This window comes from Emys orbicularis, chromosome 25 (genome assembly GCF_028017835.1).
Source record: "Emys orbicularis isolate rEmyOrb1 chromosome 25, rEmyOrb1.hap1, whole genome shotgun sequence".
Taxonomy (NCBI): Eukaryota; Metazoa; Chordata; order Testudines; family Emydidae; genus Emys; species Emys orbicularis.
This window is the reverse complement of record NC_088707.1, coordinates 1,114,455-1,124,698: the sequence shown is the minus strand read 5'-3', so window position 1 is coordinate 1,124,698 and position 10,244 is coordinate 1,114,455. Positions and strand designations below refer to the sequence as shown.

General features: G+C 63.0%; 1 protein-coding gene across 1 annotated transcript; it reads left to right on the top strand.

Moving 5' to 3' along the window:
* The first annotated feature begins 1,365 nt into the window (after positions 1 to 1,365).
* Positions 1,366 to 8,543, top strand: RAMP2 (receptor activity modifying protein 2). The gene is made up of 4 exons (XM_065422805.1): positions 1,366 to 1,432; positions 4,357 to 4,479; positions 6,266 to 6,368; positions 8,288 to 8,543. The coding sequence occupies exons 1-4, from the start codon at positions 1,366 to 1,368 to the stop codon at positions 8,541 to 8,543; spliced, it is 549 nt and encodes a 182-aa protein (XP_065278877.1).
* The last annotated feature ends 1,701 nt before the right edge of the window (positions 8,544 to 10,244 follow it).

Sequence of the window (10,244 nt, the reverse complement as noted above, 5' to 3'; positions counted from 1 at the left end):
CTTGGCAGGGAAGCTATCCGCCGAACTCCAGCCTCGGCTCCAGACAACAAAGAACAGGATCCAGGGGCTCTAACCCTGAATCCACCCCGGGCAGCTTCATGCGCTGGGGCGTTATCCGTTCCAGATGTGGCTGCTTTCCAGTGAACGGCTGGGAGCTTCCTGGAACGAGCTCCGATGGTGCAGCCCAGCACTAATTGGCCAGTGACTCAAGGACATTTCCAATGAAAGCCTAATGCACAGAGTGATAGGATCTTCCTAACCGCGAGCCTTTTGCCCTGTGATTTACACACAGTATGGGAGTTCCAGAGACTGACTTTTAAAGGGGAAACGTTGGAATCAAATGCTGTCTTAGGCCACAAGTGACATGAGTTTGGCTGGTCTCAGCCTGATCCCTGCAGGAGTGCATCACAGACCTACCGCACCATGTGGTGTCATTCTGAAGTGTTCACTTCTGCTTGGGGGTGCCCAGGGCTGGGCTAGCAGGGGGGCTGCAGGTCGGGAGTGAGGGGCACTGGCAGAGCTGTGGGGAGCCCAGGGCTGGGATAGCAGGGGGGGGCTGCGGGTCGGGATTGAGGGGCACTAGCAGAGCTGTGTGTGGAGGGAGCCCAGGGCTGGGATAGCAGGGGGGGGGCTGCAGGTCGGGATTGAGGGGCACCGACACAGCACATTTGTCTTCACTAAGCAGCTGTTAGCACCCCACCCCCATTTTGGTAACTTCCCTTGGAGGCCCCGGTGGTGCTGTGAGGCCTCCTGGCACCCCGGGAAGGTGTCCCAGTGCTGCCCCATCTCGCCCCTTTCCGCAGGGCGGTGGGGGGACTGGCTCTTCCCCAGGCTGATGGGGCGTGGGCAGGTGGTGTTTGGAAGGGCTGGGCACATTAGCCAGGCCGTGCCCGCGGCCCCACAGCTCGCTAATGGCAGTGCCCATCCTGGGCTAGTGCACGTTTTGTATTCGCTCCTTGGAGCCAATGGATTTCACAACCCAGCCCAGACGGGATTAAAGGGAAATATACAAGTAAACAAACAGCAGGCCTCGTAAACGCTGCTGGGCGGTGGAGGGAGCAGAGCCTCTCCCACCGGCCCCAGCTGCGAGGGGTGACGCGGGGAGCTGTCCGGGGCTGGCGAAGGCTCGGTGCCCCCGAGGAGCCATGCCCAGCTGGTGCAGCACACACCTAGCGGAGCCGGGTCCGGCAGGCGGACTGTTCTGACGGGCGTCCCACGGGGAGGTCTGGTTTAAGGCAGCACTGAGTAATCTCATTTTTCACACGTCTCCTGTAGTCACTACCAGCCCTGTCAGAGGAAAGGAGTTGCTTCCTGTTATTTCCGTTGAAATAGCTGTCCTGGCCATTAGCAGGCAGGCTTTGCGGGATGGCACTTTGCAGACAGACCGGCTCTGGCAGGCTCTGCCCCGGGCTCCTGCTGCTGCTGCTCTGGGGTAAGTGCTGCAGGCAGGCTGGGTTTGCTCCAGCTCCAGGAGTTTGGGGGTGGGGAGGCTGCAGATTTGGGCCACTTGGCAAAGCAAGACTTGGCTCCAACTTCTGCAAGCCAGACCCCTCTGGAGCCCCAGGGTGCTCTGTGTGCTGTGGGGGGGGATCCAAAGGGGCTCATAGCTAGCACTAACCCAGCCCCCAAGGTCTAGCTCCCTAATGCACACGAGGTCCCGGGGCAGGAAGTGGCTATTGGGCTCAGAGTGACCCCTCCGCCCTGGACTGTGTGAAAGGGGGGGCTTGAAGGGAGGGCTCTGCAGCCTGTGCGGAGGATGAGGCCTTAGGGACCCCTCCCTGCCGTGCTGGGCGCCCAGGCTCCTGGCTCCATTCCCAGCTCTGGCCCTGGCTGCCTCTGCATCCTCGGGCAGATCCCTGCCCTTTCTGTGCCTCAGTGTCCCTGTGGGTGTGATGGAGGTTGGGGTCCAGGAGGGACTGGGGGATTGGTAGCTGGGTTTTGTGCAGCGCTGTTATAATGCACGTGACTGTGCCCGGGACCCTGCTCTTGGAGGGGCAGGCGCGTGTCTGCGAGGAGATGCAGCTCCCTGGGAACGGCTGGGATGCCCCTCGCTATTCCGCGCCCCTGGCTCTGGTCAGCGCTGCACTGGCACATGGCGGCGGCGCGTCACCACCGGACGGTTCTCTTGGCTCAAGGCCTTTGGTTCTTCCCTGCTAATTAGTGGCACAAACACACACGGACCTTAACGAAGCTCAGACTGGCAGAGATTCCCAGTCAAAGCGGGAAAGGCCCCATGACGGACGAGCCAAAGGGGCTGCATGAAACGGCTGCCCGTGGCCTGGCCCGAGAGGTGCTGGAGACAAGTGCGACAGGGCTCCTCGCCGGCCGGCTGCCCAGCGCTGTCGCTGGGCTGGACTTGCTCCTACACCAACATGCTGACGGGAGCAAGAGCCGCTTGCTGTGAGATCCTGCAACTGCAGGAACAGATGGAGAGACAGCAAGGGGCCAGTCCCAGCCCCACAGACCAGTCCCCAGCCCTGCTGAGCTCTGGACCAGCCCCATTGTCCCACGGACCAGCCCCACTGAGCCCCAGACTAGCCCCCAGCCCCACTGAGCCCCGGACCAGCCCCATGGACCAGCCCCCGAGCCCCATTGTCCCATGGACCAGCCCCCAGTCCCATTGTCCCATGGACCAGCCCCACTGAGCCCCAGACTAGCCCCCAGCCCCACTGAGCCCCGGACCAGCCCCATGGACCAGCCCCCGAGCCCCATTGTCCCACGGACCAGCCCCCAGTCCCATTGTCCCATGGACCAGCCCCACTGAGCCCCAGACTAGCCCCCAGCCCCACTGACCCCCGGACCAGCCCCCCAGCCCCATGGACCAGCCCCAGTGAGCCCCAGGCCAGCCCCATTGTCCCATGGACCAGCCCCCCAGCCCCACTGAGCCCCAGACCAGCCCCCAGTCCCACAGACCAGCCCCCAGACACACTGAGCCCCAGCTCAGACCCTTAGCTCTGCTGAGCCCCAGTCCAGCCCCACGGACCAGCCCCACTGAGCCATGGACCAGCTCCAGCAAATCCCAGACCAACCTCCAGCCCCACTGAGCCCTCGACCAGTCCCCAGCCCTGCCATGCCACAGCCCAGAGCCCCTCCTCTTGCAGTCTGTGAACCCCTGGCCAGACTCTCGTCTTGCCCTGGGGACGAGCTGGGGTGACTCCAGGTTCTCCCCGGGGGTCACCACACTCCCAGCCTGGCCCCAGACGGTCCGGGAGTCATCAGCACTGGGTGCCACAGGCTCACAGAGCCCCTCTGAGTCGAGGTATTTACTGCCCTGCCCAAGGACACGGACTCAGCCCCATAGTCCCTGTCCCAGTCAAGAAGGGGTGGGGGGAGGGGGAGCAGCTGGGAAATTGAGGGGGGCCAAAGGGGAAGCCGAGCAGGTCGGCCTACGGAGTGAAGTCTCTTGTTTGGGGCCCCAGGCCCTTAGCACCCTCAGTGGAGCCCCCCAACGCCGCAGGGACTCGGAGATCCCCAGCCACAGCCAGCCCTATGGAAGCCGCTACCAAACTGGTCACTGGGGCCGTCTATACATCACCCAAGCTGGAACTGCAGGGGCACCAGCCCCCGCCCCACTCCCCACCCCCAGACCAAGGGGGAGGCTCCTCCACCCCACGCCATGGCAGCTGGCACCATGGGCAGCCTCCACGGAGAAGCCACGGACTGCACAGGCCACTGAGACCAGCTCCCCGCTGGCCCCAGGGGTCCCAGGGGAGGCACTGATGGGGCAGTGCGTGGGGAGCTGGCAGCCAGGGCAGAGAGCAGGGGGGCAGGGCCCCTGAGCCCTCTGCAGTGGGGTGGGGTGATCCCCGCCTGGGGAGCTGGGCTAACCCATGTGCAAAGAGGAGAGGCGCTGGTGGGAGGCACCGCCCTGCCGGTGGCTCCAGCCCGCACCCCCTTCGCTTCCCCTTTCTGCTCCCACGCCCACCCCTGCTGCAGCTGCCTGGCTGGGCTGTGGGCGTGTGGCGGGTGCTCAGGCCAGCGCACTGACAGGGCTGTTCCTCCTAGCCCTGTGGCCTTGCCGCCCTGGCTGCTTCCTAGCCAGGAAGCCCTGGGGGGTCCCAGGGGGCGTTGGGCTGAGCGATGGAGCCGCCAGAGGTGGGAGGGGTGGGAGCCGAGGTGTGTCGGGCTCAGACCTGCTTCTAGCCCACACAGATCACCCCAGCGCTGCCCCTTCTCTGGTGTCTCCTCTAGAATCGAAAACCCCTCACGCCCCATCCTGATTCCTGGTTAAAGGGACCCAGGGACCAGCCCAGGGATGTCGCTGCCCCCTGCGAGCAGCCAGTTCGGGGCAGGGCACCTGGCCGGGCAGCAGCAAACCCGTGGGCTGTGTCTCACTGAGGTTCCCCCCTCCTGCAGCGGCTCTCGGGAGCGGGCTCCATCCCGCAGGCACTGCCACGCCAGGAGCCAACGAGTCTCTGGCTGAGCGCCAGAACTGGACAGTGATTGAGCCTGAGAACCTGCTCCTCAACCTGACTGCGGGTAAGTGTCAGGAGTGCCCGGCCGCGGGCGGGGCAGTGAGACGGAGCTCGCCGTGCTGGGACCAAGCCGGGACTCCAGGGATTCCTCTCCTGGCGCTGGCTAGTAAGTCTCCGCCCGGCACCCGTCTCCCTTTGTCAACAAACGGGCAGCGCAGCTGGGCCATCGCCCCGGGCGTCTCCTGGCTCCGTCAGCGCTGGTGAGGGGCTGGGAACCACTGACCCGTGTCGACTCAATGGCTTGTGTGTCCTGCCCCACCCCACGCCCTGCAGGCCTGAGAGCCCCCAGGGAGGAGACGCTACAAGGGCGGGACCGGGGACTTGCACGTGGCACCTGGAGACAGCGGGGATGGGCACAGTAACATGCCCTGAGAATGCCAGGGTCCCTGGGCACATAAGTGCTGCTGAATCCCTCCAGCCCTCGCAGGCCCCCTCCCCAGCCCACCGCCTGGTGCCATCCAGCCAGTCCCTCAGGCTGGGGCTTTGCCACCGGGCAAGGTCCATACTGCACCGCCCTGCGCCAGGGCCCACCCTCAGCCCTGTCTGATGGAGAGCCTCAAGCTGCCTGCAGTGACTCCGGGGCACGAGCACCAGCCTCAGGGCACCGCGCCGGATTGGCTGAGCTCCATGCTTAGATCTCACCAGCCTATTCTCCAGTGTAGCTCCTCCGGCACCATAACAACCTTAACGGGGAGTCACAGACAGTCCCCTGGGGTACCCCTTGTCTGGCCACCCAGGGGCACCTGCCTGTGGGAGAGATGGTCCCTTGCACCAAGAATCATAGCAATATTCAGTTCACTTACCACCTCAGATCTCACACCAAAGACAACGCTTGTAGCCAATCCGATAAGAAACTACATGAAGTAGTTCTTATAACTAGGAAAAAGGAAACACGAGAGTTATTCACAAGGTTAAAGCAGGTAAACACACATGCACAAGCTTATGTTTCAAAGGGTACTAGACGCTTCTATAATAAGCAAGCTCTGTATGTTCTTTAGGACTAATCCAGGCTAAGCAGCTGGGGAAGCCCATGCTTCTGCCTAGAAAATTTGCCCCAGAGTCCAAGCAGCATGGAGACCCAGTTCCTTCTTGTCAGGGGTTTTTATTCCCCTCTTCCCCTGTGCTCTGAGCTGCAAACTCAGCTGATGGGAGGAATCCACTTGCACGACTCATCTCCATGGGGGTCAAGAGCAGAGCCACAAAGTCTTCTGTCCTCTTTAACATCCCACAATAGTGCGTCTGGGGTCGCTGGACCTGCCCTGCCGGGCAGAATGTAACCCCCGTGCTACAGATCAGCACGTGGCACTAGTGAAAGTCTCTCTCCTGGCTGGGGATTTACACGGTCAGAGAGGCTCTCCACATGGCGGCTCAGCTATTCCCTTACAGACGTACGTGAGATCGGTGCCGAGAGCCGCTCACGAGCATCCAATAAACACAAACCCCCATTCTTATAGCTCTACTGCCTGCTTGAACCCTACGAACCCCCAGGGGAGCCCCGCTGTGTATTTGTCAGTGGTCAGTTGAGACATGGGGACCTTGGCATGAGCTGGCACCTGGCCTGCCAGCATCACAGAGGGGGTCCCTAGAGCCACCCCTGCTGGGAGTTGGTGTGCGAGCAATGGGGAGGGGTAGCTGGGAAGGGGGGAGCTGCTTGAATCAGTCAGAGACCAGCCTTGCCAGCTTTGTCCCGGTCGCTGCCTGTCCCAAGGGGTGGGTGCTCTGCCCAGCGGGTAGCACTGGGCTCCAAGGCCCAAGCCAGCTGCCAAGAGCTTTGGTTTTCTTCTTTCCAGATGAGATGTATAGTCTGAAAGCCTTCATGTGCTGGGCCAATTTCAGTGACTGGATGATGAACGTGACCAGGGTGCAGCTGTGTGAATGGAGAGTCATCAGCAGGTACCGCCGGGGCCGGGGCATTGGCCAGCCCCGGGCATGAAGCCGCAGGGTGGCGTTTGCTTGTTGGTTCCCAGCAAAGCCCTTTCCACCATGCACCAGCCTGTGAGCTGCAGAGAGCCCCAAGCAGCCCAGCAGAGGCACAGGGGGCAAAGCACACAGGGCTCTCAGACCCGGGAGGCTGGGAACCCAGCAGAGGGCAGCTGCCTCTGGGTGATGCCATGTGGGGTGGCAGGGGTGTGCGTCCCACTGGCTGTACCGGGCCCCACTGAGCCCGACACCTGGCTGGGGCTGGGGATTGTTTTCTGTGGGGAACAATGAATGAAAGGAAAAGGCTGGTTTTGTTCCCGATTTCCGATGCGCCGGCGCTAACCGAGCGGAACTGTTAGTCTCCAGCCGTGTGGCCACCGGGACGTGCCAAAGGGGCATGAGGTATTTGGGGAACAGGCGCAGCTGGTTTGAAAAGCCCGAAATCCCCAGCAGCCCCACCCGAGCAGCCCGAGGGTCCAAGGTGCTGGAGCCTCTTTCCCCAGGCTGGGGCCAGCTGCCCTGCCTCCTGCCTGGCACCCGTGACCCGCTGGCCGCTTGGACCTGTGAGTTTGCCGAGCACTCGGGTGTGTTAATGGACACTGATTTCCAGAGCCGTGTGGAGCACCTAGCACCACAGGGAGGGGGCGAGGAAGGGGGGGTCGGGATGGCAGGGGACGGGGAGGGGACGTTGGGATGGGGACGAGGAAGAGGAGAGGGAGGGGGCGAGGAAGGGGGGGTCGGGATGGAGAGGGTCAGGATGGAAGGGGGATGGGGAGGGGAAGTTGGGATGGGGACGAGGAAGAGGAGAGGGAGGGGGTAAGGAAAGGGGGGTCGGGATGGGGATGGAGAGGGTCAGGATGGAAGGGAGACGGGGAGGGGACGTTGGGATGGGGACGAAGAAGAGGAGAGGGAGGGGGACTCCATCTGGCAGGCAAAGCTGAAACACAGGGTGGGTGTCCTTGTAGCTAGTTCCCAAGGCGGGCAGCACTTCGGCTGTGTCTGCCTCCCAACAAGCCCAGCCCCGGCGGAGCCCAGAGCTGTCAACTGTAACCTGCTCCCCAGGGGCCTGCTGGCCCTCGGCCCGGCCCACCGAGGAACCCAACCCACCTGCTGCTTTGCTCAGCGCAGGTCTGGCGTCAGCATGGCCTGTGGAGAGCCGGGCGTGGCTGAAACATGCGGCACTTGCGTGTTCCCTGCCCCCTGCTGCCCCCCAGCTCCTCTCCAGCCCCCCACGCGCTCCCACGGCACAGCTTGAAGGCGTGTGCCTGGCTTTGTGCGTGCCCTGTGGGCAGGGCTGGGGTGGGGTGTGGTTCTAGTGGGCAAGGAACCACACCAGGACTCGGGTCCTGGGTTAATTCCCAGCTCTGCTGCATGATCTTGGGCAAGCCATGGCCCTTCCCGTGCCTCAGTTTCCCCATCTGTACAAGGGGGCTAATGAGGCTGCCTCCTTTATGCAGCTCAGTGGGTGAGAGGAGCCAGGCTCTAGTATTATTATCCACACACCCTGCCCAGCCAGCCCCTGGCAGTACAACCCAACAGGCCAGTCAGGGAGTCTCACACATGATAACTGATGGGCTCAGTTCCCTGCGTTCCCCATTTCCACCCGTGCAAAGCAGCTTCAAAGAGCTGCCGGAGCACGCAGCAGCATCCTGCCCACGTTGCCTGGTGCCCGTGGCTGTGTGAGGTGCAGGGTAGCGGGGAGTTGGGAACGAGGCGATTGTATGCTGGGGGGCAGGGCAAAGCAGCCAGCCCTGCGGAAAGGGACCGTCCTGGCACAGTGAGCCAACCCGGCTCCTCAGCTGCGATTCTTGCTGGTCCACAGCCAGTTTGCAGCACCGGATAACGCCTCAGTCCCGTAGGAAACTCCCCAGCTTGTCCCCTCTCCCCCCCAGGCCATACAGCGACCTCCGCCACTGCCTGGAGACCTTCGCAGAAAAACAGAATTACGGTTACCCCAACAGCATCGCCGAGGAGTGCATCGTCCAGAGCCACTACACTTACTTCCTGAACTGCACCCAGGAGCACCCCGTCTTCCTCGACCCACCCGAGGACGTGCTGCTGGCCCTCATCGTCACCCCCATCTGCCTCATCCCTTTCCTGGTCACCCTGGTGGTGTGGAGGAGCAAGGATGGCAAGATGCAGTCCTGAGCGCCGCAGGGCTCCGGGGGTGCCAGAGGCATCGCCAATGTGTTAGAGAACCAGACCTGGCTCGAACCTCTGACCCGACCTGACCTTGCCCCACGGGAGCCAGCCCCGGGCCTTCGCCTGCTGGCTGAGCTCCAGCGCTGGAGAGGCTGGGAGGCCCGAGTGCTCCACCCCTACCTCTGCAGCACTCGCTTCCGGCTGGGACTGGAACCACTGCTTCGCTCCCGCCGCTTCCAACCTGGCCACAAGCAGGAGCCGGCAGAGGCCCCATCGCGCAGGCCCTACAGTTCGGAGACGCTTGGAGAACCAGCCTGGAGCAGCCCCCTCCGAGCCCCTGGAGCATCCTCCATCTCTGGCTGAACGCCCAGGGTTTGTACCACGCTGTGCCCGCTCAAATGAGGTTACAGCGCTGGGCTTCCAATCCCAGGCCTCTAGACCCCGCCGACGCCGGCAGGAGGAGAGAGCCCCGTGGGCAATTCTGCTCTGGATCTCACCCCTACGTAACCCACTGCCGGGGTCCCACTCGCAGCTCACCGCAGCTTAACAAGTGCAAACCCCCTCCAGGAAACGGGCTCTGCTGAGTCCCGGCAGTCCCAGCGCCATGGAGAGTTCGCCCTCCTGTGTCGGTCCCTGATCTGCACTGAGCAGCGGGCGGGGGAAGCCCGGGGGGACTGACTTACAGAGCGGCTCCAGTTCCATGCGGAGAGGGGTCACGTCCTCCAGAGAAACCCCCTCCCCTCACACGGTTGCTTTGCCTTCTAGGCCCCACCAGCAAGCAGAGGTTACTATGCCAGGGCTGGCGTCATGGGTGCATGAAGGGGGCCCCTCGCCTTGCATTGCTGAGAAAGCCTTGTGTTTCGGGACAGGACGTCGTGCCAGGGCAGCGGGTTTCCCCTGCCCTGTTTATGGGGCTCTGAGGCCTGGGGCAGGCTCCCTCGCCATGTGACACCAGAGGCTGCGTGCCTCTTTTACTGTCTTTTTCTGATCCCCTTTGCAAACAGGCTCCCTGGTTAACCAGCTGGAGATTAAAGACCTTCCCTTCCCGAGCCCCGGCGCTTCCTTTCGCCGTTCGGTTTCTTGCCTTGGCTGCTGCAGACACGTGGGAGTTAGAGACAAACCCCAGTCCTTCCCCCCCTGCCAGCTGGGCAGTGCCCCCCTTGGTGCCCGGGGCCACAGTCCCACCGGGAGTTGGCTGGAACTAGATTCTGTCTCCCCTTCAATTTGTGGCACTGAGCAGGGACTCGGGGCCGGTCATAGGCTCCTCCGGGGCCAGCTGGTGGCTTACAGGCCTCTTGGCCCATGGCACGTTGCTGGGTGACATGTGGGCCCCGCGATTCCCTCTCTTGGATAATGACACTGAGTCCAGCGACCTGCCCCGTGAGCTGCCAATGACCTCGTCGTGCAGGGGCTCCCTGATTGCCTTGGCCTGGGTCCCTCAAACAAAGCAGCACCGGGAAAGTGCTAGGGGAGCTGGCTCCCCTCCCATCAGGGCTGGAGCCAGGCAGACTCCGGGGTCAGGGTGGGACCAGGTTCCCTTGGAGCAGTGCAGAGAGCAGGGCTGGGAGAGAATCGGTGCCGGCTGAGGCCTGCGCAGGTTACTTGTGGGCAGGTCTGTGTTTGTGCAGGACTCGGTCACGCCTGCGTCTGGGCACATCTCGTTTGCTAAGACAGGAGAGAGAGAGAGAGAGAGAGTGTGTGTGTGCG